General features: G+C 42.8%; 1 protein-coding gene across 1 annotated transcript; it reads left to right on the top strand.

The window, feature by feature from the left end:
• Positions 1–326: 326 nt before the first annotated feature.
• On the top strand, positions 327–26,138 carry EIF4E3 (eukaryotic translation initiation factor 4E family member 3). The gene is given in 12 exon segments (XM_079316884.1): positions 327–428; positions 9,193–9,265; positions 11,035–11,081; positions 11,083–11,118; positions 13,153–13,213; positions 14,439–14,505; positions 15,539–15,694; positions 16,206–17,979; positions 18,073–18,166; positions 22,928–23,064; positions 24,072–24,230; positions 25,165–26,138. Coding segments are annotated over 8 exon segments (546 nt in total). The 5' UTR covers positions 327–354; the 3' UTR covers positions 16,238–17,979; positions 18,073–18,166; positions 22,928–23,064; positions 24,072–24,230; positions 25,165–26,138.
• Positions 26,139–27,319: the final 1,181 nt, after the last annotated feature.

Below are 27,319 nucleotides of genomic sequence, written 5' to 3'. Positions count from 1 at the left end.
GAGATTTGTCAGGTCTGCAGTGTGACCTGTGTATGTGCAGAGAGGGGGGTGGCACTGGGGACCCCCTGTGCCCCAAAGCCTCGTGGTCGTGACTTGTGAAGGTCTCAGGAAGAGGATCAGCGATTCCCTTCAGCTGTGCCCTGCAGGAGAGGCAGCGACGGGACGGAGCGAGCGCCTGTGCCCCTTCGAGGAGCCACCCACGCTCTCCAAAGGTCCCTTGGCCATGCCCATCTCTTGTCACCATCCTGCCCCTTTCCCGCCTGTCCTTCCCGTCTCTCTGTCTCTCATCCAAGCCCGAGTCTCTCCCCCTCCCGCTCCCTTGTCCCTTGTCCCCTCCCCTCGCCCGCCGCGGCGATGGCGCTGAGCCCCCCCGAGCGGGGCGCGCCCGCGCTGCCGCTGCGCTCGCCATGGACCTTCTGGCTGGACAAGTGAGTGGGGCTGGGGGCGGAAACCCCAGATCCCTCTAGCAAGGGATGCGCCTCTCTGGAATTGACGGTTCGCTCCTGCAAAGATTGGATCCGAGAAGTTAATGCCGGGCTGCGTATGGGAAATGTGCTGCTGAGCGGGATCGTCCCGGTGCCGGTCCCCATCGACGGGGTCGGGAGCGGTTCTGCGCACTGAAACTGGTTCGGAAATGCTTTGGGTTCCGTACTCCAGCGGACACGCATCGGTCCAGGCACCTTCGGTGCAGGTTTGAGCTCCAAATTTAGAGCTGACGCTCGCCAGCCCCGGGAATAGAAGGGTAAAGGTTGCGCTTTGCTGCTGTGGTTTGTGTATCCCCGCTGGCCCAGATGGACCCGGTCCCACCGACCGTGACGTGCCGAATCCTGCAACCCTTTAATACCAGGTTTGGCTCCCGCGAGCGATCAGTTCTTAAAATCCGAAGTGATATGTTTTGAAGGATTAGCTAAAATTTATTAATTACCTGCAGGTACTTATTACATATCGTTTGCTTGAAGTTTGTGCCTCTAATGCCGTGGAAAGAGGCTGCCAAGGGAGCTCACAGAGAGACACAGGGAAGAAGTGCCAAAGTCAAAACGGAAAGTTTCTTACCAGCATTTGATGTTGTTATCTTAGCATGTATTTTCTAGCATCTTGTTATTTAATCTACAGCTTCCTTTTCTCAATTTTTTGGTGTATTTCTCCTCCTTCCCTACTCCAGACGGCAAGTTTATCAGCTTTTCTGCCGCTGAACATACTGCCCCAGGCTATTGGTAAAATTCTCCTCTTCAGTAATTTTTCTGGTAACTTTCAAACTCATGATAGAGAAATAACAAGGAACTGTTGAAAACTCAGGTCCAGTAAATCAGATCTAATAAATAAACCTATCAATTATTTCTGATTACTCTCTTTGCAGTTGTGACGCAGTTCTGGTCAGGTTTGGGATCCAAGGTGTATTAAGCTTCTTTGTTTTTAGAAAGCATCATTTGAACTGGTGTTTAATCAAATCACCAACCAGGTCTGTTTGTTTACATAAGCCATGTGGAGATAAGCATGTCTATTTTTACAATCAGTGTCAGCAGCAAAAATCCATTTTGAGTTCCTCAGTCCTTTAATTTTCTTTCTTAAGTCTTACTTCCACAATACTTTAGACTCTTAAAATTTAGTTATTCTATAGAATTTTTTTTTAACTTTTCAGATCACATGTAAATGCATTTAATTTGTAGAAATGTTTCATAACTTAGAAACCCAAGAGTGTATATATAAGAAAAAAAGAGTGGAACCATATATACACAAAACAGTGTTTTGTTTACCATTAACAGGGATAGAATAAGGGCATGGACAAGAATGACAGCAAACAAGAAAAAAATAATTTAAAAAGCACACAAGAGACAGAACCATGATCTTACTTTACTGCTGTGTGTGGAAGTTCATGTCTCTGCACAGCCCCACAGAAGTGGCTGGGACATTTGTTGGTACATCTACAGAGATTTGATGGAGGCTTAGGCTTGTATCAGTTGGACTTTCTGTAGAAAAAAACTGTGGGCACTTTCTGAACTTCAGTAGCACCTAGTGTGGAGCAGAGCTGTTCCTCAGGAGATGGTATTGATTTTTGACCACTGCTACATTTTACCCTGTACTTGCAGAGAAAAGCAGGAAGAAGTGACGCTTAAGGATAAATAAATGTTGAGATGGATACATAGTTATCTCTTTCTATTAAATTACTGCGAGAGAGATCTATGACATGCAATTTTAAGATCTCTAAAACATATCTTTTCATTAAGTCACGCTGTTAAAATAAATATCCATCAGCTAAGTGGTACTTTCTGTAGCAACTAGTGATGTGCTACCCTTGGGGTTCATGGCCTTGCTTTTATAATAGCAGCACTGGATCTATCTCCTGCTTTAGAAATAAATGGCTTTATTTTACCTACATCAGCACTTGTTTCTGTGAATGCCTTGGCACAGGTTGAACATCTGGAGGCTGGCATCCTGTGGCCAGCTCCTGGTTCATTGCCATCATCCCACACGTGTCACAGGACATCTGCATTTCCCGTTAGTGCTAAGCCTTTCTTGGTATCCATGTCTGAAACAGCAGCCATCTGATTGTGCTCTCTGCTATCTTACCCCTAAATGCCTTAGGAAAATGAGCATGACGAAAGCTTTGGGGGAATATTATTCACCAGTTTGACAAGAGATCCTATCTGTGATCTTGAAATGCTTGCAGATCAGCAGTTCCAAAGAAAGTGCAGAGAAGCTGGCAGGTGTTTTCCTGTTAAGACAAATAAGATTTCCTTTTTAACTGTTAAAATGTTCCAAGGTCAAGCACTAGAAGTTTGGAAATCAGGAGTTTAGATCTGCTGTTTATTTGGTCCATTCTACAGATTTCTAAGCTCATACCCACGTCTCATTGGTAGGATTTTTTCCTGCAGTGATGTTAGGGAGCAGGGGGAATTTCAGCAAGGCTTGCAGGGGCTTTTGGTGCCACCTTGGGAAACTTACCATGCTGGTGGCCCTTTACACTTGTGCTTATCTCAGGAAGACTCTGGTTCTTCTTGTAGTGGCTTTTGGCTCTGAAAGGAAAGGTTGCATTCTTAGGTTTTGCTACATTGTGTCAATATTTATGTTATTTTTTACAATGAAGTGTCAATATGCGTCACTGAATTTAACAAGCAAAATATGAACATTACCAATCTGGTCACTATATTGTGTAGCACATTCAACACCAGAATTGCCCAAAAGAAAAAGTGACATGACCATGAAAGACTGGGCTGTCCTGGATAAATCCACCTTATGCACTTGAAACCATCCCCTAATGGGATTTGGGGCTGTGGATCTGGGTGTGATATTTGTGTAAATACAAAGCTGTGAAGATAGTTATACTTTTTGACATGTGGACATGATGCAAATATCCTACTTAATGAACTTTGCAAATCTCAACTGTCACTTAGCACGGGTATCACACAGTGTGCTTTAACCCCAGACAAAACCCAAGCACCACACAGACACTTGCTCACTCCCCCACCAGCAGGATTGGGGAGAGACATGGAAGGGTAAAAGCTGGAGAAATCGTGGGCTGTGATAATGACAGTTTAATAAGGAAAGCAAAACAAGGAATTAATTCACTGCTTCCCATGGGCAGGCAGGTGTTCAGCCACCTCCAGGAGAGCAGGGCTCCATCTCATGTGACTTGGGAAGACAAACACCATCATTCCAAACATCTCTCCTCCTTCCCCCCCTTTATACACTGAGCACAATGTCAGATGGTCTGGAATATCCCTGGGGTCAGCTGGGGTCAGCTGTCCTGGCTGTGCCTCCTCCCAGTCTCCCATCACTTTGCAGGATCATGGCCTGCTTGTCCTGTTTTCTCGCCTGACTTTGAACAATGCCCTTTAGATGATCTGAATTCTCTTGTAAGAATAGTTTACTCTTCAGTATCTCTGTGAGGGGAATTATGTGTGTATAAACATTGTCAAGTAAGCAGTGTTATTTGTCCAGGAAAGACAAAATATTCTTATATAAAGTATTATTCTTGTGCACTGATTTTTCTCTCTGTTATAGATGAGTTCTATATAAAGCTGAGTAGATACATTCTGATAACTGAACTATTTTAATAATGTTTTAATCTTCCTAACTGAACACATTAGACATTTGAAACTAAACTTAATAATTTCCCTTCTTCCCTATAGCAAAATTTATTTATCTAGGATCATCTATTTCATCTATTACAGCTTATGAGTAGGTGGCTTACAATGAAAAATGATGGTTAATATCATAAGAATGTTCAATCCCGTAAGTGCATTTTGACAGGCTTTGATGGCTTGAAATCAGTCTTTGTATTCAAAATGGATTACCAGATTTATTTAGTTGCCACAGCATGTTTTTGACTTTATGCTTTGTAAGTAAATATTTTGCTTATTTATACCAAAAGCAGTTGTGGCTAAGCACTTCTAGGGGGATTTTCAAAACTGCTTGGCAGCTTTTAAAGCTTCCACTGAAGCTGTGATGAGATTCCCACTGGGAAACAAAGGCCAGTGTGAGCACATATGAAACAACTTCTATACTTAATTCTTTGCAGAAAAACAGAAAAGCTACAGTTCAGCATCAGAAATTAACATAAGCACAACCACCTGGAGGTTTATTCATGGATAAAACAATGGAATTTATCTTTGTATCCTTTGTTCTGTATTCGTGCTGGAATAATGAAGGAGTAGCAAAGAAAGCTGGCATTAGGATTCATTTTGTGGAGATTATTTCTGTTTCCACATTCCCATGTGATTCACCACGAGATGCTGTACAGTGGGTCTGGCCTGCTTAGGCAATTCAATTAGTCCTGATGCTGCACTAAATTTTCTCCTATAAAGGTCCTGAAGATGCAGTGGCATCACAGGCATGAAACACGCAGACCAAGAGAACCCTTGAAATATTTTCTGTGCAGACCCTCCATGGAAAACCCAGATGCACAACTGTAGGTGAAGTGGTGGCAAACAACTATTTCCACCCCAGAGGATCTGCCAGTGCCAGGCTGGTGCTGTGATCCAGCTCCTTCCTGTTCCTGTGCCCATGGGGATTGGCAGGGCCTGCTGAGTTCTTGGAAATGAATTGTTCACCATGGCAATAACTGACAGGTCAGTAGGGCATATTGGATTAATTGTATTGTTGATGGCAGTAAAATTATCTGAATGGGAAGAATCCTGGCTTCATTTCAAGGGTCAATATTTGCAGGGTCTTGTTTTGTAGTGCCACGTGTACTGAGCTTTTTGGTAAAGTACACAACTGTCTCACTACTTCCATCTCATGGTGCAAGGTTTTGCTGAAATGTTACAGAAATAGAAATTTCCTCAGATTCTTTCACTTGAAACTCATCTGTCATTTCTGCTAACTTAATTTAAACTTAACTTAAAATGTGTACTTAATTAAAAAAAAAATAAATACCAATTTCATGGGTTTCAAAGCACAAAACTCCTGAGTGGTCATCTGCGTGGATCTGCTGAGAAACACTATGGTTCAGATTTGTCAGCAGTCTGGAATTTTGCAGGAAATTCAAGGCTTTTTTTTCTTCTGTCTGTCTGATTAAAATACTATCTCTGCCTTATAGTCATGCATTAAACCAAATTTATGCAAATGATCCTGAACTTTTAAATTGATACATCATAATTTTCTCAATTACGGATTTTTTTTTAGTAGGATTTCGGTTTCGTTTGATTGTTTGTTTTTCAGATAAAAACATTTGGGTGTTCATGCTCATATCCATAAATGACTGACACTTTCCAGAGCTGAGTGAAAGGCTGAAATAACACTGTAATCTGGTGGGCCTGGAGCACTTACCATGCAGGTTACTGGGAATAGATGGTCACTCACCATAACTTTTAAAATAGGCAATTTGCTGGTTGGTTGGTGCTTTCAGCCAGCTGATCATAGTTTCTCTGGAAAATGTTATTTGCAACTATCAAAATGAATTTATAACCTTGGAGTGGTATATTCTGTCTACCTGTCTTAGCTGCTTTTTCAAATGGCATTAAATTTGCTAAATGGCTACCATGATGATCTAGGTAACCTTTGAAGACTATGGCTAGAGAATACATTTTAATCTTTTTTTTGGGTAGACCTTACTATTGAAGCAACTCAGTGGCAGTATCAGCACGAGGATAACAAGTGATGATTGTATCTGTTGTACAACATATGTAATGCCAGATGCCTTGGTGATTGCTAAGCCACCAGTGGCAGAAATAATCCAGAAGAGAAGTAATTTCTTGGGCAGTGGGGTGAGACAAAAAGAGGCAAAATTTATCTCAGGTTTTGCCCGTTTGTGTTCCATTCCACATGGAACAAAGTGTTAGTAGAGAGGTGCTAGTGTTGTAAGCAAGAAAAGCTGGTTGTGAATCCTCTACTTTCTACTGACAAATAGTTAAATCCTTTGATAAGTTTTAAAGTCTGTTTGAACGTATTACTCTTTTTTTGTGCTTTCAAAAGCAATCTGACTGGCACTGTTGCTGTAAAATACTGTGAATTTCTCTTTTTGCTCTTTAAGGCTAAGTGGAAAGTGTACATAAAAAATGCCAAAACACACACATGAAAGAACCCCAGACCTCCAAACCTTACTATCATAATTCCTTTTATCACATTGATGACAGATGTTTTTGTTGCTGGTTTTAAGTTATCAGTTTTTTCATGAGGGTTCTCAGAGTTCATGAGCCACTGGACTACAAGCTGTGCCATGGTGATTTCTTGTTGATTTTTTGTCTGTTTCCTGCCACTTCACCGTTGTGATATGCTCTTAGTTCTGGTAATTAACAGGCAAATAGTAAAGCAGATGTTAGTTTGCCTGTTTTATACTGAAAAAGTTGGGTGGTATTTTTCTGCTGGTTTTGTATGTATTTTTAAAGCAGCTTATTTTAATAGGAGCCTTGAAAAAACCTTAGAGCTATTATTAGACTTTTGAAGCTGTGATGCTGTTTCAGTAGTTTTGCATATTAAATTTCTTCCTTTACATGAATATCTAGGGTTTGCCCAGAGCTTCAATTATATCTGTAACAATTGAGAGTAACTTCAGAGTTTCCCTGGACATATTTCATGCTGATCAGATGTATCAGGGAGGGATGCTGAGATCTGGTTTGCTTTTATCCTTTCTTCAGCTGGTACCCGAGCAACAGCTGCGTTTTCTTCTGTTTCCTTAAACCTGCTCTCTTGCTTCTGTTTCCAGATTTAGCAATTTTACACATTTTTGTTTCCTCTTCTGAGACACAATGGGAGGTTGCTTTTGTCTTTGATCTTCATTTTTCTTTAGAAATCCTACTTCAGCTTCTGAAGGGAAAGAAAAATGTTTCTAGTTCTAAGAAATTGAATGTGCCTTAGCAATTTTGACCTCATTCCCCCAAAATTGTGCCTGTGGGATTGTGTGCTGGGAATTGTAAGGTGGGTGTTAGTGCAGTGACAGGAACACAGGGATGTCTGGGGGTGTGGGTGCACCATTCCATGTCTCATGCACTGAAGGGTAATGAAGATTATAAATAGAACCATTTAGGTTGGGAAAGACCTTTCAGATGATGGGATGCAGCTGGTGCTGTGTGTGCCTAAAGAATCACAGAAGGGATTTAGGAGGATCAAGTTGAACTCCTGGCCCTGCACAGGACCATCCCCAAGGGTCACACCCTGTGCTTGAGAACATTGTCCAAGCGCTCCTGGAGCTCTGGCAGCCACTGTGACCATTCCCCGGAGAGCCTGGGCAGCGCCCACCACCCTCTGGGAGAAAAACCTTTTCCTGATATCCACCATTCCCTTGGGTCACCACAGAGATCAGTGCCCCTCATGAGGCACTCCGAGACTGCAACGAGGTCTCCTCCAGGCTGAACTCACCAAGTGACCACAGCCACTATTAGGCTTCCCTGAAGGTCCCTGAGGTGCTCTGGGTGGAGCTGGTGATGGTCGGTCTGAGGGTGAGCTACGGAACCTGAAACACGCCTGGTGCACCAAGTGTCTGGCAGTGAGACCGGCCCAAGGATCTCGGCTTCACCGCCGTGCTGCTGGTAGATGTGGATTGAAGGCATCATTGAACTGCCTGGCGCCATGGAGATTCCCCGGCTGCATTGGGTCATCTGTGGGACTCGTGCTTCTCCTCAGCCCGTGCCTGTCCCACCCTTCAGAGGCAGCGAGGAGCTCACGGTGGGTGTGGCGGCCGGTGAGGGCGGCGCGGCGCTGAGGGACGGTGCGGCCGTGTCCCCTGCCCCGCCGTGCCCGCGCTGTGCCCGCTGCCCCTGCCCCGCCGTGCCCGCTGTTCCTGCCCCGCCGTGCCCGCTGCCCCGCCGTGCCCGCGCTGTGCCCGCTGCCCCTGCCCCGCCGTGCCCGCTGCTCCTGCCCCGCCGTGCCCGCTGCCCCTGCCCCGCCGTGCCCGCTGTTCCTGCCCCGCCGTGCCCGCTGCCCCTGCCCCGCCATGCCCCCGCCATGCCCCTGCCCCGCCGTGCCCCCGCCATGCCCCTGCCCCGCCGTGCCCGCTGCCCCTGCCCCGCCGTGCCCGCTGCTCCTGCCCCGCCGTGCCCGCTGCCCCGCCGTGCCCGCTGCTCCTGCCCCGCCATGCCCGCTGCCCCTGCCCCGCCATGCCCCTGCCCCGCCGTGCCCGCTGCTCCTGCCCCGCCATGCCCGCTGCTCCTGCCCCGCCATGCCCCTGCCCCGCCGTGCCCCCGCCATGCCCGCTGCCCCGCCGTGCCCGCTGCCCCTGCCCCGCCGTGCCCCCGCCATGCCCGCCGGCTGTGCGCCTGCGCCACCTAGCGGCCCGCGCTGAGGGCCTGGCGAGCGCAGCCCGCACAAGGTGTGCGGATGAGTTTCCTTTTCAAACCTTTTTTTCCTTTTCAAACTGTGAAGCACCGGGAGTGCCTTAAAACGCTGAAAACGGGGCCTGGGGTGTATGAAATGCGATTGAAAATAATTGCGGGGTAGGATCGTGCGGTCCCCTTCTGGTCGCCCATCACCTGTGAACAGCAGAGCTTTGATGGTGTGGGTAGCTCTGAGAGCAGCAGCTTGGTTACAACTCCTGATATTTCTGTTTAGTTTTATGCAAATATTAATTTATTTGCAAGTATAAAACAATTTTAACTCATATCTTTAAATGATTGGTGATAATTTGGAGCTGGACTTCCCCTTTGACACGTGAACATTTCAACTTCGCGCTCATCTGATTCACATTTTCTCTCCATCTGCCTTCTCTCCCTCCTTGATAAAATAAATATTTTAATTAATCAATGCTTTGTCTCCAAGGTCACTTCCTGGTACCACAGCGGCAGAATGTGCATTAAATTTGAAGAAGATTTATACAGTACAAACAGTGCAGGTAAGGCGTCTGGCTCTGCTACAGGAGCTGCCACATGTTATTAATGTAACTTCACAGCTCAAGTTTTGTTTTTTCCTCAAGGATGAGTCACACCTGTGGCTTTGCTTACCTGAGGTGTGAAACGTGAGTGTTACTGTGCTGTGTGTTTGTATTACTGAGTCAGTGTTTGAATTCCATTTGGCTTTCTGGATGGGAAAAGGAGGAGGTGTATTGGATTGGGCATGCTGGATTCCCAAACCTTCCTGAGTTTCCCCTAATACACAGAATTATTTTATCTGGTGTATTTTAAATATATTTCCAGCCTTTTCTGCTTTTTCTAATACAGAAATTAATTGTGCAAAGACTATAAATTACAGCATGGGGTTTTATTTTTGGTGGGGTTTCTCTCCTTGAGTATGTATCTAAAAAAATGATTCTAGCAAACTGAATTAAAAGACTCTTAAACCATGTAACACTTGCAGCAGTGAGTAATTCTGCATGTCTGTGTCATCTGCCATTGCCTAGTAGTGGGTATCTTGCAAGTAAAATTGTATTTCTGTTTTAATACCACAGCATGAAGTGTGTAGCAAATTGGGATTTGTTTCACCTTAATGCTAAGCTGACTAGTTCACTAAATCTCTGAAATTTTAGGGTAATGCCAGACCCTTCTCTTTGAGAAACACACCTGTAGCAATCTACTGAAGTTTTAAATAAAGCTTTCTTATGAAGATCTGTACAACTTCGTACATTGCATGAGATTTCCAAATACAAAACCTTCCAAACTATGTCCCTAGTTCAGGACAAAAAGAGCTCTCAAATGTTTCCACAGCCATCTACCAGTGGATTTTCTATTTTTAGTAGTCTTTGATTTCTTCTTGTGGCTGGGTAAAGGTAATGACTGTTAGGCAGAGTTGCCAAGGGCCACAAAATTTTATCATGTAATGTTGCAGTCCTGGTTTCTAAAGTTGTGCAAGTGATTAAGTATTAGATATTACTTAATGTATTAGATAATACTTAAATATTATGTCTAGATAATACTTAATGAGTTGTGCTAATGATTAATATTGCATCATGTTGATGCAACTTAAGTTTTTAAAAATCCTTTCTATTCCCAACTGTTGGATACAGAGAGACTGGGGGCTCTTCAATCATCCCTCCCTGTTGCTCACCACTGCTTTTGGGAGCCTTTGGGAACCTGACAGGTTCTGCTTTTACCAGCAGAAATACTGGGAAGTAATCCAATGGTTTCTGGTAATTTGAATCTTTGAATTTCTCCCCCACTCCTGTATTAACATGTACATCTCAGGTTCTTTGCATCTGGTTGAAACCTTTCACTCAGACAAACTAGTTGGGTTGCTGGTTAGACACTTAGTTCACCAGAATTATTGTTTGTGGTGTTTTTGTAACTCAGGATAATCGTAATGATGCAAGGTAGAATATAAATATATCTTTTTAATATGCTAAGGAAGTTTTATGTTGTGGGTTGTTCTGACATACTCAGTGTAACTCTGGTTTTGATTATTTTTTCCCTCTGTATTCAAAAGGATAATCCACATTTGGACTGCTTCTCTTTTTTCCACCTTCATGCATGCAGGATTGGCATCTAAAAGAAAAAAAAAAAGTAGAAATTATTCTGTAAGATATTCTTTTCAGAGCATTTTATTATGACATAGAAAGTGCCTGTTCTCCAGGAGAAGGATGTGTAATTGGTTCAGAGAAAATTAGCAAGGAAATAAATCTGCATGAAACACTCTCTTGTGGTAATGCAAATAATATTTTTCCTTTTCAAGGATTTCTGGAGTGTCTACAACAACATTCCTCCTGTGACAAACTTGCCTCTACCATTTAATGCGGGGAGGAAGGCGCCCGCTTTGGTACGTGTGTTGTCATCAGACATTTCTGGGAATGGCCAGTGGAATAACTTGCAGGAGTGAAAGGTGTGGGACAGGAGGGTCTTGTTTCTGTTGGCTGCAAATACCTGAGCTCAAGAGGCCAATGAAAGAAATACCCTGAGGTTCTTGTTCAATTTAGAAGTGACTTGTACCAAAGAGTCTTTATTAAAAACACAGACTGTAATTTCATTGTCCACCTCTGGATGAAAATGTACAAAAATAGATTATGAAATAGAAGCTAAGAAATTACAAAACGGCTCTGAATCTCAATTTAGGAATAAGTTACTTCTATTTAATTTTTTTTTTAGCTTGAAACATTTGTTTCTTTTCACTGAAGCTGGTGAAATAATGATGCAAACAACTGATGGTCCTTCCCTCCTTGTCACCTGTGCAAAAGGACAGGTGAAGTTTAAGCTTTATATGCCTGTACATGCCAATGCACATTGGATTAAAAGGAATTTAAGGCATTAGGAGGTGATTCATTGCAGCAAATTCATACTTGGTTGTAGGATAATAATGGAATAAAGTATAAATAATTGATGTTTTCCTTTCAGAAATCAAACTTTGCATCCCTTCTTCCTGTTGCAGTTCTGTGCATCTCAGAGAACCTCAGCACTTTCTGAAGAGTTTTGAAATTTTTGGCATAATTTCTGTAGATTGTGATTGCATTAGGGTGCTTTAATTTGATCATAGATGTCTAACTTTGACTACAGGAGACTTCTTTCCTAGTCTACTGGAAATGTAAATTTTCTGAAGTGAAGTGCATCTGGAGGTCTGTGTTACTTTTGTGAAAATACTGTGACTGGTCAGGATAGCTAAAGTGGGCATGAAAAACCATTGGTGTCTGTATAAATCAACTGAACCACTGTGTGCAGATCTTCATATCTTTGTAAGGATGAATGAGAGAATTTAGGGGTTTGGGTTTTTGGGGTTTGTTTTCCCTATTTTTAGTTTTCATTTGTTAAGTGACTATTAGAGGTGTAAAATGCAAAGATCATTTCTGAAAATCAAACACTTATTTAAGGCTATCAAAGTAGATGTGCATTTTAGGATAGGGATTGCAAGAGATTGATGTCATTATCAGTAATTTGGTAGCTTTTCAATAATTACTGCCAAGAAACTTTTCTCAGATTACCATTATAGTATACTGGCCAATTTCAGTTTGTTTGTGGTTTTTTTTTGTTTTTTTTTTTTCTTCTTTTAGAATGAAAGAGAAATCCTGAAGTAAGAATTGAGGATGCAGATTTTTGAAGATGTCCTCCCACTGTTTCCCCCTCTTTTCCCCAGCATCTGTCAGGATTGGTGGGAGACCATTGATTCTGAGGAATCTCTATAGGTGTCACACAATTTAGATATTCCAAAGATGAATTTTTAGGTTGTACCTTTAATTTGGCCTTTACAGAGTTTTCACAGGAAACTAGAAGCCCTAATTTAAAGTCTTAGAAAAAGAATTGTGACAGAATAAACTTGAGAAGCTCACAGGTTAGTGCATTGTGCCTTTGTCATTTCAAGGCAGTTTAATAGTTATGTCTGCCCTGACCTCAGGCAGCTCCAGTCTTTTTTTAATAAGGGCAATTAATTTCTGGCTGTCACAAAACAGAAATGAAGTGTGCTCATGTTCTTTTATTAAATTGAGTAAACGGAAGAGTAAAATCTGCTTCTGTGAAAATATGCCAGAGGTTTTCCAAAATTAAAGGTTACCATAGTAAAATGGAAAATTGTTTTGTGGCTTGTTCCCATACAGTGTGCAGCCACTTCAAAGATGATCTGTAGTCAGGGAAAATACAAGTGTTTTCCAATACACAAAACTTAGGAAAAGGATTAGGTGTTGAGAGATACACTTCATATGAACAATGAAAGAATTATCTCTGATGTCAGAAGTCAGAGTCATGCTCCCTGGAGTTAGTAATTGCATTTCAGAGGGGTTTTTTTTTCTGGGGAAATTAAACCACAAACAGAGAGTTATCTAGATGTGGATTTGAATATTTATATTCACTGATGTCTTTCCCATAACAGGGAAGAAGAAAGCAATGCCAAAGGAGGTATATGGAAAATGAAGGTCCTTAAGGAAAGTACGGTATGTTACATTGATTCTGTACTCAGACCTTGTTTAGTAAGGGAGTTTCTTTAAACTCTGTTTGATAAAGATGTTGTAAAGGTTTTTACTTATTACATCACCCAACACAACAATCAAACACTACTTTAACTTCTATAACCTTTTAAAGACAATGAGCAGAAGTTTCTTTCCCAATAATTCCATATGTCTTGCTTTAGATAACATTTGGCAATGTATTATAAAACAAATGAAAGCTACAGTGTTTCAATTTGGAAACATGGTAATTTATAACCACCATTGTTCTTGAGACTGTTTCTTTATAGGCATACAAAGAAAAATAGAAATACCTTTTCCTCATAATCTATGCTAAATTATATTATTTTTTTCATTTAAAAGTGTGGAAGATGAAGTCTATTCAGGCATATCCTTGAGCTCTAATGAAATAATTGTGTTTCTCTTTGCCTCTCTAATCAAATGCATGTGAGTAACTTCTGTGAACTGGCACAGAAAGGAGATTTGACCTCTTCACACATGGTGTTTATGTGTATAAGTGTGCTCTGGATCAGGCCTTTAAACAGAAAAAGTGAAGTGTCAGAAAAATGTGACAGCCTCGCAGAAGGCATTAAATGCTGAAAGATGGTACTCAAAATTTCAGCTGAAAGTTAATTGATTTTTGCCTGTGGGCTTTTTTCTTGTGAGTTGCAGCTTTCCTCCCCCCGAAGTCCCAAGTGGTCACAAAAGACTGAAATTGAAATTGTCTTTTTCCTCCTATAATCCAAGGTGTGAAGATTGTCAGAAGTGACAAGTGGTTTGGAGAGCCTGAATTACTGGGCAGTGAATTTAGAGACCCCAGAGGCCTTGTTTTTCAGAGGCTGAATGACAGCCCCTTTTTGACACGAAGGTACTCTTGATCTCTCAAACTATGCAGCACATTGCCTCAGTCACTTCTGAAAGGTTTGCTTGAAGGTGAACTTCAGTCAGCTTTCAGTGCCTTGTAAATAGCATAAATAACACCTTTATGCCTGTTTCTCATTTTTTTGGCTTCATTCTTCATCACATGTGGGCACAGCATCTCCTTGGCTAACATGAACTATCTTGTATAGACTCAACAATTAATTATATAACACAACATGCACTTTTTGTCTAGACGACCTCAGAAAGAGAAGACACCCAAAACTGAGCTAGCAAACCTAACTTTTAATTTAAGAAACAATAATGTCAATGTAACATTTTTCTGCCTCCTTAGGCTGCAGTTTGGAAAGAGCTACTGCTAGCAACTATTGGAGAGCAGTTTACAGATTATTGTGCAGCAGGTAATGACTGAGACATTTCTCCATCATTTCTTTTCACCATATTTGCTTCTCTTCTAAGCATGAATATCTGATAAAGGTGGTTGTTACAGTGACAGTCAATATCCTGTTAGGAATTGTCTTTCACTGGCTATCAGTTCATGAAAAAGAATGGCATTTCTCAGGTTTACAGAGCAGTTCAGAAACAACCATTCAAATGGTTTCTCACACCCTTTATACACTGATAGGGTTGTCTTGGGGTCACTTTAAGCAAATATATTAATTCTGCTGCCTACAGAGGTAGTTCTTGCCCTTGGCTATGTGCTTCTTACACCACCTTTCTGTATTGTTAGTAACCTTTTCATTGGGATGCACAGAGCAGCTAAACCATGGAGTTCACAGCTGGATCAACCACTGCTCCCAGCTGTGGAATGGCCTTTGAGCTGCATCCTGAGAACTTCACACCAAACAGGGTTTCTTCAATGTAACACTGAGTTACCAGCACTGGCAGCAGCAGCAGCCTGATTTGGGCTTTATTAATTTCATTAATTTTCTTTTCTTTTCTTTTTTTTTTTTTCCTGTTGCTGCCTTGACAAAATGTAAAGGAAAAAGAGGGTAAAGTCTGGAAAAGCTGGTGTCTGATCTCCACTAGGGACTATTCCTGGGGTTTTAGTTGTTTCATCCTCCCATTTCTGCTTGTCGACATCACTTTAGGTAAATTGTCTTTAGTAGTTCATATTGCTGACCTTACTGGAGGGATCTTGTGATTCCCTTCTAATCAAGTCTAAGAGTGCTAATAGCAAAGATGAATAATCCTGTGGCACTTCATAAAAACACATGAGGTAATATTTCCAAAAACTTCTAAAAACAGTTTCTTACTGGTAACTACTTTGTCTGGTTTGAACATTGCTATTTTCCTCACTGGAGATTGCTCTTTTTTTCACATCTTTATTTTTTTTTTTCCAGCTTTTGGGCACTGTTTCATAATACACAAGTAGCAAATGAGATGTGTCTCACTTTTAAAGTATTCCTTAATGGTTCTTCCCCTTCTGTGCAGATGATGAAGTAATAGGGGTTAGTGTCAGTGTTCGTGACCGTGAAGACGTTGTGCAAGTCTGGAACATGAATTCCTCTTCAGCAAGTGAAGCAAACGTTTTAGAAAAGATTCATCAACTTCTCCCCCACACATCTTTTAAAGCAGTCTTTTATAAATGTAAGTAGTTTGTACTGTTCATTTCTACCTTCATTAGAAAAACAAGATGCTGGTAGGGTATTTCTATGGGAATGTCCTGCCTGATTCATCATTAATCACTTAGGAATGTAGCATCTGTCATTGCATTAAAATCATGTCCCTTCAATGTAGAAGTTAGCTATCATTCAAAAGATATTTTTAATTTCATTGTACAATCTGTTTTGTTTCATGTTTAATTTGCCTGATTCACAAATTCAACAAATCTCTTAATAACTCTCAAGGCTACATACTGTCCAATTTAAGTATTAATTTATAGGAACCATTTGCAGTCAGGATTTTAAAGGATCTTATATTTTAGGCTTCCTGCAAATGTATTATCAAACAGTGTATTCTGTAAGATCCATGTTGGCACATTGTGTTCTCCCTTGACTGATTTATGCAATTTTATCTTCTCTTTTTTAAATCTTTTCAACTCCTTGACAGAGTTTACATAGCCTTCTATTCCTTTTTTTTCCCCTTTTCTCTTCCCTAGCCCACAGAGAGCATCGTGCTTTTGAAGGCTGATGTGGAAGGCATTGAGTGCATCATATGCCAAGATCACTTGTTATTTGATGATTTTGATGGTCTGGACAGGAGGAGGATGGTGGAAGACCTGCAGAAGTGCTACATGGGTTTGACCCTTTTGAGTTTCTGACATTTCAAATGGGCCTATTGCTACTGAAAATGAAAAAAACCCCCAAACAGTTGCCTTGACCACTAAATACCTGGTTCATTCCTTCATGTTGAGTTGGTATTTTTAGTTTTTAGCTGTTTCTTTAAAAAAATATTTTGGCCACTTGTTTGTTCAACTTGATTACATTTGTTCCCATTTCTTTAAGATAGTTGGCTTTTTGTTCTGTGCTGTACTTAGTGAAAAGCAAACATGCAGAGATGCTATGCTGCTTTTCCAAGATACACTGTACATAGAGGAATTCTGGCTTCAGGAAATGTGTTTTCAATTTTCACTTTGAAACATTCCTATCATGTTAAGATTTACTCACTGGTTTTGTCCCAAGAGAGAAAGAAATTGCACTGCATTTATTCTAATGTTCAGTAATCTGGTCTTGCACTGACAACAGCACATACTGTAAATGTAAATAGAAAAGAGTACCTTAAATGAGCAGTTAAAGAGAGCACATTTATATTGGAACTAACCCTGTATAGGATGATGTTAATGTCTTTTAATTGTATTGATTTCAGAAGAGCAGCCCCTGTTCAGGTTAGAATCAGAAATTTCTCAGTAGGAAGCCCTGCAAACTCAACAACTCTTATTTAACAGTGAAAGGGTATTTATGGTTTTATATTGTGTGCTCTCTTATGGTACCTTTCTGTACATCCATGAAAAAAATGTCATGAGTAATTTCTAATGAATTGCACAAACTGGATCCATCCCTCCCACCTCCTTATGTACATCAGGCCCATGTCTGCACCCACCATGTCAGTGTCAGAATTGCTGCTGACTTCAGTGCAAAGGAAGTGATCCCATTGTCTGTAGTTTCAAGCCCTCAAAACTTCCTAAGTGTCCTTTAAAAAATAAATAAAAAGCACAGGAAAGAAATTGGTGCTGCAGCTTGAATAGAAATATCAACAGTGTTAACCTTTAATTATTTGTCTGTATTAACTATTTGAGGTGTTTTAATATACTACCAAAGATTGATGTGGTTCCTTTCACAAGAAGCTGCAAGGTAAAGGTGAACATACCCTCTGCTGAGCACTCCTTCATCCTTTAGAGGTTTTTGTCTGGCAGCTCTTCAAGTTGCACTGTTTTTCATGTCTTTAGGATATTAAGAGGCAGCCATAAAAATAAAATAAATTTAAAAATAAGTATCACACATTTGAGATTTTTTTTTTTACAACTTTATCTTGTACTTACAACTTTAACTTGTATTTGTGCATTAAACCTGTGTAGTTAATGAGCATTATTAATTAAACACATTTTCTAAAATCCAAGTGCCTTGCTTCTGTAATTGCTTTCTGGAATGAATTGTTACTGGTCCTGCTTTTTCAAACCTGTGTATTTTACATTAAAACTTACTGTCTTAAAAGCTGCCTGTTTTGTTCTTAGATTAATTTTTTTTTTTCAGTGAAGAAGTATGAAGTGCAGTGGATACTTGCAGGGATGTACCTGGACAGCCTCCAGGCCTGTGTGATGGAGTGGAAAGTGACTTCAGAGAAGTGAGGGTTAGAACACAGTGAGGAGAAATGTTTTCAACTGCTTGATGAGCAAGATTTCTCACTTGATATATTTCCCTGTCTTTGGAGGAAATGTAAGTGGAATACTAATGGAGAATTAATCATGCACCTCTCCCTCTGCTTCCTTTCACTTTTGGAAAGAAGCCACAGCCTCATTTCTTCCCCAGGTTTGTTTTCAGGATGGATGTTGATTCCAGTAGAGTTGGAGCTGCTGGCAGAAGGGGCTGACCTAGTGATGTCACTGGAACTTTCCAGTTTAAGGTATTATTTTATTCATCCAACTTCAGGCAAATATTGTTGTCTAGTATGCCTCTTTAATATTAAAGACCTCTGCTTCAACATTGGGTAAAGACTTGGAGACACCATTTTAGCTGTAGGGCAGGGTTACAAGTTGATTATCAAGGTCCATATTTCAAATTGTTGTACATTTTTAATTCTTCTAAGTTCCTAGTCTTATAAAATCAGGGATTTTATTTTTTTCCATATGCCTTAATACTAACAGTAGTTTTTAAGTATTACTTAGTATAAGAGTTGATGGATATCTTCTCAACTAAAATTCAGTGTCTCTTATGCCACAATCCAGGATTGAGCTTGGATCAAACTGGGCAGTGCAGATTCACAGGAACATTACAAATTACATATTGGAATTTTGCAACCATTGATTTTAAGACTTAGTAGAATTTTTGAACCATCCTTTCTTCCCTACATCTGTAGGGATGTATTTATACCAAATGATGTTGAACAGTTAATTTTTATACTCTTTTAAATATTCATTATTTTCACCTGGAGATTTGCTTTATTGAACTTGATTAAATGAGCCCCCTAGTACTTCAAAATCTTCTAAATTGTTTAAATGGATATCAGAGAAGTGCCTACAACTTCCTATCAAAATTAATTTCAGCTGGCATTTCAATGTAAAATTAAAACATTTAACTTCCATGGTGACAGACTGAAAAGAAACTCCAGATTAGTGGAATGAAAGAAACCTGCTTCTCTCTTGGGGTGGGAACAAGCCCTGGCTGATCCCTCCCACGCTGGAACGGTGCCCTGGGGCACTCTCCAGAAAGGCTGAAGCTGTTTCTGTAACTGGAGCACTTGTCACTTTTGTCCAGGCTATTTTGTGAATTTTGTGGAAATTTCATATCCTTGATACACCTGGGAAAGCCAGGTGAGATGAGAGCTAAGAGGAGAGTTCTAGTTGTGTTTAGGAGTGTTTGTAGCACCTTGTAAAAATGCTCAGAGCACAGGGAAGAGGAGATGCTGGCTGGGCTGTGGGCAACTGGAGCCAGGAAGGAGAGCTGTGGATTGGTAAGAGGAATTAACACTGAGTGTTCACCCATGTTTTACTCCTGAGTGTTACACTTGTGCTGCTCTGCACCTTCCCAGGGCTGGAGACAGCCACTGGCAGGAGGTGGGGGCCAAGCTCTCATGGTCCCCCCACCTTTGTGGCCATCACTAATTGTTCTCTGGGGCTCTCCAGGCTGCAACACAATGGCTGCTGGAGGGATTAGCTGGGAATTTCACTTAACAGAGATGAAGGGATGTCTTCTGGGGCTGGCTAATTAACAGGATTTTACTCTAGTAATTAAATAGCAGTTTGTTGAACACAACTTAGTTGATGAAATCTTTGGAAAACATAACAATTAGCATGCAAGGAACGGCAGCTTTGCCTCAAAAGCCTGTCCCCAACCAGTTGCTGGCATGGTTTAACCTTTCCTTCCCCAGCAGAGACAGTGTTGACTCAATTTATTTGGGTTTGCTGCTGTTGTTGGACAGCTTGTTCACCCTCTGCTGTCACAGCAGCTGGTTCCTCTAGGGCCTTATCTCAGCTGAAGGGGCTTGAGATGTGCCACATGTTGCTGTCTCTGGCACTCCCTTTTTGAAAGTCGGCGGTGGAAGACAGGAGTGTTTGCCGCCAGACAAAAGAATATTTTTATTTTTATATTCTTTCTATGGCAGATTAACCAGAGGGAATGAAATCTAAGAGTTGTCTTAAAACATAAACCTGACAGAGGAAAATTATTGATCCCACACAGCTTATATAAACCCTCTCATCTGCACACACACAGAAGGGGGAGGTGCCTTCACTTGGAAATTGTTCCTGTCCTCATCTCTCTACTTCTCCCTGCCTTGTAATGATTCTCTTAGGACAATGAGGATGAGGAAATTAGATTTGAAAAACAGTGGGAGATTCCACAGTTTGCTATAAAAGCCACCTCCAATCTTTGCTACACTTTGACAGCTCTCAGTTTCTTAATTTGACAAGGTAATGAACACTGGATCATTTCTGAAGCCATGTGTACCACAGCACAGGGGAATGGAGGCTGTGTAATGCACGGAGACTACCCACCCCAGCACCTTCCTCCCACCCAAGTCACAAAATCTCCTCCGTGGCAGGGAGGTGGTGTGTGCAGGAGGCAGGGTTGGGAGCTGTGGTGTTAGTGCAGGATGCTCCCGTGCCAGGAGACAGTGGAGCTGCCTCGGGTCCGTGTGTCATCTCCATGAAGCCGTGCAGCAGCTTTTGACCTCCCGGTGTTTTGCTTGGCTGGGCAGCACATTGTTTCCTTCCCCTCTCCCCGAGGCTGTGCAGACAGTGCAATGGGCTGGCCGAGCCAGCCAAGCTAAATACAGCAGGAGACATCCCGTGGGTACCTCCCAGGCACAGCATTCCTGCAGTGGGTGGGTGGGTGTCCATGCACCTGCGTGGCTCCTGAGTCCAGCCTGCTCTGCTCTAGTCGAGGGGCAGGAAAAAGGGCTTAAAACGTGGTGGAGAAACTTCCAGCTGTTGGGAACAGTGTCCGTGGGGAGTGCAGGAATTCTGGAACAGTCCTGGGGTGTTCTGCACAGTGGTGAGGCCAGGAGCAGAGCTCCAGCTTTTACTGCTCCCTCTCCAAAATGCCCCTTGCAAGCCCAGTGCCTGTGATGTGCTCTGTCTCGTGGAGGAACTGGGAGCATATCCATCAGCACTGAGACTCCATAAATAAATAAGCACATGGAGCAGGCTGGAAGTGAAGTAGGTATCATTCATCATATGAGGGGGCCTGGAGTATGTTCAGCTCATAATGTGTACAGAGTTATGAACAGGCATGGGATGGATCCCCTTCTTTTTGGATCATGATTCTGTGTAATAAACATGCAAGACAATTTGTATAAAATAGTGAGGATTCTTTCCTAGAGAAGTCATTTAAAGCTATATTTGCACATCAGTGAGGAGCTCAGAGGAATGTTTTGTAGTTACATTTCCATACAAGTGTGCAAAGAGAAAACAACCCAGTCAGCAAGTGATGGATGGTGCATGTAATCCTGTGCCATGGTGTGCCCTCCCTGGGTAATCATATTCCATGGCCTCCCACCAGGGAAGCACCCATCCTGGCACCCCTGCCTCCAGCTGGAGCTGTCACAGCCATGGGGTGGATCACACTGTAAATCCCATCAAAGGTAGAAGGGATTTTTCCTGCATGTCTTTGGTCATGAAATAGGGGGTTTGGAGTAGGAAAATCCTGACCCAAATGCATTAGCATTGCTGGCTCTTAGCAACCTTTCAAAATAATATTTTCCAGTGAAAGGACAGGGTGGCCTGCCAGGTTAGCTGATCCTGCATTGTGGCACAGGCACAGTCTGCACAGAAAGCTTGATGCCTTTTTTTTTTTCACTTTGTAATCATTTTGGGGAGACTTTTCTGGGGTTTTGTGTTCAGTATTTCCAGTTTGTTAGTCTCTCCTTACATTTACACCCCGCAGCAGCAGCAGTGCCGCTCTTCTGCCTTTGTGTCTCACATTCTTGCTGTGACTGTGCAGTGAGGGTCAGCTGGTGACTTTCCTGGAGTTTGTCCCAGCAGGACACCTGACCACGGGAGCACAGGGTGGTCCCTCTCCATGTTTTCAGAAGCAATCAGGGTTGCCCTCATCTCCATCCTTCCATCCTTTCTGCTTCTTAGAAGTTATCTCTGCTGATTGTTCTCCATCCTTGAGCTTCCTTGGAAGGCTCTTAAGTTTCTAAAGCTTTTAAGTAATTACCAACAACTCTCATTTAATCTTTTCAGGTTGTTTGTTTTTTTAATTTTATTTTAATTTTTGCGACTTTATAAATTTAAAGTCTCAACAGCTCAACAAGAGAACACCTGCAAAAAGCTGAAATGAAGTGAAAGGCTGGCACTGGAGCTGCCATGAGATGGCACTGCGACATCAGGCATGGAACTGAGCTGCTCCATCCTGCCGGGGTGTGTGGGGAAGTACCTTCCTGAAGGGAGAAAAAATGCCAAGGAAGAGAAGGGACTTATGTAAGGATAATTCTGCTATTAGTCAGGAGAAGCTGTCATGGAGCTGTGTCTGGACTGGACTTTTCCTGCTTATACAAAGAACATAATGCTGTAGGAATTCATGTATAAACAGTGCAAATAAGAGGGGAGGGTGGTTAAATAATGAGCAGCAGTAAGGAAATAGATTTTCTTTAACTGTTGTTGGCAAATTCAGAAAGTCTTTGATTTCTGGGAGGCTTCTGAACACAACTGCATGCTAAAAATAGTCATGGTATTACTTTTTTTTTCTGGACTTGTGTGTTTCTCCCTTTCTTTGAGCATAGAAAAAGTTTAAAACAAGCTGAATGAACAGGGAGAAGTTGTCACAGCTGGGCAGGTTTGCAGCTGGAGTGGGGCTGGCTGTGCTGCCCTGGTGTTTCTCCTTAGGGATGAGATCTCTTCCTGGGGCTCTGAACTCCTGGTAGGACATAGGAAAAGCACTTTATGTGCATAGTGGGGCAAAGCAGCATGCTCCTTACAAAGCAACATTGGTGGTGTCAGGTGACATCTCTGACACCATAAATTAAACACTCTTGAAAAAATGTTTTGCCAACCATTTTGCTCAAATCTGGGCAGAAAGCATGGGATGGAGCATTCTACAATTTCTAATCAATTTTAATTAGAAATGCTATAAAATAGAGGGAGCCTCTATATGCTGTGAATAGTTTCTCCCCTCTCTTGAGCTAAATGGAATATCTGCCTTTCCCTCTGTTCTCCTCACCTAGGAATGAGCTCTTTTGGTGCTCAGACAAGCCCTTTTGCAGGTCTGGCTCTTGGAAAGTGAACGCTCATCAAATGCATTTCTGCACTCAGAAAGTGAGAGTGGGCTGCATCTCCATGGCTTCCCTGTGGTGCTGACTAGGTCAGAAGCAATTCTGAAGAAAAGAGTAAAGCCCATCAGGAGAGTGGGCTGGGGTGGTTTCTTGTTTCCTGCCCCACAGCACGAGGAGGGATTGGTAACTGGGACCAGCATTGGGATTTTTTCATTGCCCATGTGTTAAACCACACGGGGGACCTGCATTTTCCTGTGCTGCCGAGAGGAAAAGAGCTTTGGTAAGGAGTAGTCTGGTATTGGGGCCAGCTTGTCAGCAGAGAAGCTCTTTCAGGGCTGTAACAGGTTGCAGAAATCCACCTGAGCTCAGAGACTTCACCACTACCACTGCTGATTGAGGTCTGCTTTTCCCAGGCACCATGATCTGTGTTATCCTGCCCGTTTCATTTAAAAAGAAGCAGCCTCTCGTACTTGACCCACATTTCTCTGATGTCCCTTTTTTCCTCCCTATTTTTATCCTCAGAATCTGTATTTCAGTCCAGACAAGGAGCAGGCACAGGACATGTCTCATTCCCGTGCTGCTCTGAGCCCAGCAGGCAGCCACTCCTCGGGCACTGTGGCTGGGACTTTCTTTTCTCCAAAGGCACAAAACTTAGTTTTTAAGGGTGTTTTTTAAAATGAGACTTTGGGGAATAATTACCCTTTATGCTACTTCAAAGAAGTCCCCAGCACGATTAGCTGTACCCTCAGAGGACTGTGCCTGTTAGGAAAATACGCTGGCTTAAGCATCCTGTGAGTAATACAGATTTTGAGTGATGGTACTTAGTACAAATGGGCCAACGATCACATGCCTGAGTCTTCTAAAGCCATTCAGAAGATTTTTGCTCCAATTGCAGCCTATTCATCAAAATAAGATGCCAATAAGTAAAGCATTACAACGCTTTCAGAGGGGAGTGTGCAGAGTAAAGTAGGGGAATTCTGCCCCCAAATGGATATTCAATCTTATGACAAGGATTTTGTATTAGGAAAGGGGAATGCCTTGGCTCCTGGCCATACTGGCATCCGAAGGATAATGCATTATCTCCGTTATCTTTCAGCTGCTTTCCTGCCTCTGCCATGTGGACATTGAAACGACATTAACAGCCAAGCCCAACAATAAACCATTTTTAAGAGAGCATGTTTTTTGCTGGTTATATCCTGAGCTCTTGAGTTCAAGTTTCCCAGTTTTTTCCTCCATGATTTGAAGGATGCAGCAGGTACTCCTCCTATTTTTACTACCTCCCCAAGTATTTTTAAATGGGTTTTTAAGAAGCCAGTTCCCTGCACTGAAGCCTGTAGGAGCTTGGTGACAAATCATGGGGTTGGAATTCACCTGTGGGGAGCAATTGGTGCAGTCAAGAGACCTCTGATTTCACAGTTGAGCTGTCTGCATGTACCTGGAAGCTGGTCAGAAGTTGGCATGGGAATTTTGTCTGCTGTGGTCATCCCGTGGAAGAGCTTATACTGCTGTGCAAAGGACAAGTGTTGAAGTGCCACCAAAAGGACAGGTCTGACATGGTGAGAGGACCAGGCTCCCTTAGGTGCCAGTGGCAGGGAGGTGTCATGCAGTCCGTGGTCGCAGGGATGCCTGAGGGACACAAAATCAAAGCCCACTAGGCTTTTGAATGGGAGAGCAGGAGTGCAGGGAAGCTCTTCCTTGCTCCAGACCATTTCCATCCCAATCAGCCCTGTCCCTGCTGCCTCACCCACACCGGTGTGTATGGCTTTGTGTTTAAACCATTACAAATGCAAATGATCCTTCTCAATTACAAAAGCCTGTTCGAACTGGCATCTTTGAAGGAAACTCTGAAAGAGCTCCTGGCACAGCTCTTCTTCAAATATTTGGAAGCTTTGCTAAGTCTCCTGTAACAAAGACAGGTACAACCTCCTGCTCCTCTCCACCATCCCTCCTGTGAGTGCTCTGCCAGAGTATGTTGAGAGAATGTCACTGCTTGAATGGTGACTGTGTGACACGAGGGGTGGCAATGGATGAGATGCCACCTGGGACAACAGCTCCTCTCCAGGTGCCCTGCCACAGAGCAGCACCTTGGGAAACACCTTCCTTGCTTCAGCTTCCAAGTTTCCCTCCTTATTTTCCTGCTTTGTCCTGCTGCATTGGCCTGAACTTTGTTTCCCTGTTCTCTGCCACAGGCTCTCTCTGCACTGAAGGTGCCCCAGGACAGTGAGCTGTGTCCAGCTCCCCTCCTCATGGACACTGGCCAGGCACTCCTGAGGAAAGGATGGGCAGAGCCATTTGGAGAGCCTGCCCCCTGGCTGACTGGAGACTGGAGCAGTAGAAGTGAAATGAATGATTAAATAAACGTGGTGGCCACTGCACACCCTCCCTCCAACAGTACTTCCAAAGCACTGAAACGTTCAGATTTGATATCTGCTATCAATTGAGATTGAAGGTATTGATCCAGGCTGATTGCTGGGGATAATCAGTAAGTGGAGGGGTAATTGACTGTCATGTCTCTCATTGATTGGGCACCACAGTTCACAGCAGCCAACGTTATTTTCAAGCACTTTGCAGCATCTTCTTCAATAAAGAAATACAGACTTTCAATAACAGTGATTTATGTGTGCTGCCATTTAGAGAGTGGGTGAGGACATTCTTAGCCAACATGTCCTTGCCCTAAACAAACTGAAAGGTGTCACCAGGAGAGTGCTGGAGCAAGAAAGCATGGATTTTGGTTAGCATGTGTGTCACTGTGAGCCAACACCCTGCTGTGGGTCCATCCCACTCCTCCCTGCTTGGCTGCAGCAGATAGTAGCAGAGGGCCTCTGAGGCAGCCAGGGCACTGCACATGGGCCAGGAAATGTGACCTCTCTAGGTTGTTTGAAATGTTAAAGCAACAAATGTTTTGTACCATGTTCTACCAGGGCTTGTTAGCAGTTGATCCAGAAAAAACTGCCCTGGGAGAAGAACAAATTGGGAAACATACCAAGTTCCTGCAATCAAATCCACAAAAAGCTCACATAAAATTTTATATATAGTGAGAAGGATGGAAAAATTACCTTATTCCCTGCTATGTACTTCAAATTAATATAGACAAACATTATTCAATCCTAATACTTATGGTGACCATGAAACCTCTTTCTGTACTTACCAAAAACAGGCTTTTTTCCTGGAGGACAGATTGGGTTGGTAGTCTGCAAACAGTGTCTGCTGTTGTTTTTTAACAGTCTGTACTACTTGACTTTGCTGTCCTTTATCTGCAAGCTGTTTTGGGTAGGAGCTGCTCCCTGTGAACAGAGGTCCAGTGAAATGAATGGGATTGAGTTGTTCAATGAATTTTTGTACCTAAATAGCTTAGTGAACTTGGCTTTGGAGTGTGTTCAGGGATGAAGTTCCCAATTTTAACTCCCCAAAACTCAGAACTGATTACATTCCAGTTACAGCTAAGGCAAAGCAGGCTGCAGAGTTACTGTATATGCTGGTTTCCCACCTGAACATTGTTTACAGGCAGATTTGGAGCCTTTTTTTTTGTGTTTGTCTCAGATTTCCCAATGTCTGGCAGCCTGTTGGGAGCTGCCAGATGTCCAGAGACGCTGACCTCGCCTGCTAAGCATGCACAAGCTCTTTCACTGCAGGCTCAAAGCAAGCCCAGTGCCTCCAGCACCACAGGGTTGGCCATGCACGTGGTGTCTGGCCCTTTGAAGAGTGTGGAGCAAGCCCAGGAGATGCCAGGGATTCTGTCTACAGCCCATCCCAGCAGCACAGCCAGCTTCAGTCATGATGCATCCTGAAGTCCTTCTCTGAGTGGGCAGCACTATTTGTTAAAGTCATTTGAGATTCAGGGGAAATTTAGTGGTGGGAAGACATGCAGGAAGAAAGCAATGGACTTTGTGAATTTACATAAAGCATGCAGGCAACTCTGGCAGATGTGTCAGTGTGTGGCTGCTGTTCCTTGAGCACTTGCTCTAAGCCCCAAAATTGTTTTTTTCCTTACCAATGTGATTTAATGACTTTACCCAGATTTTTCATTAATTTTCTTCACAGATTTCAGGTGGTCAAGCCCCATTTCAGTGAACTTTGGGTGCTTCTCACCTACCACATCTGCTGAGTCGAGCTGTTCCTCACCTTGGGTTTCAGTCTGTTAAACAGCTCAGCCCAACCTGCTTTTGGTTTGCTTTGTCTTGACTTTTTGGTGCTGCTGGTGAACTGAAACACCCATCTCTCGTGTGGAGGGCAGGGCTGACTGGGAAGTCACTGCAGCCACTGAAATTTCACAGTGACAGGTGGCAGCCCTGCGGGCAGGGCTCATGAGTCAGCCACGCCGCGGGGCAGCGAGGGCGCCTGAGG

The sequence above is a fragment of the Erithacus rubecula genome (genome assembly GCF_903797595.1).
Source record: "Erithacus rubecula genome assembly, chromosome: 13".
Lineage (NCBI taxonomy): Eukaryota > Metazoa > Chordata > Aves > Passeriformes > Muscicapidae > Erithacus > Erithacus rubecula.
Note: the sequence above shows the minus strand (reverse complement) of the source record. Positions and strands in the feature narration are given on the sequence as shown.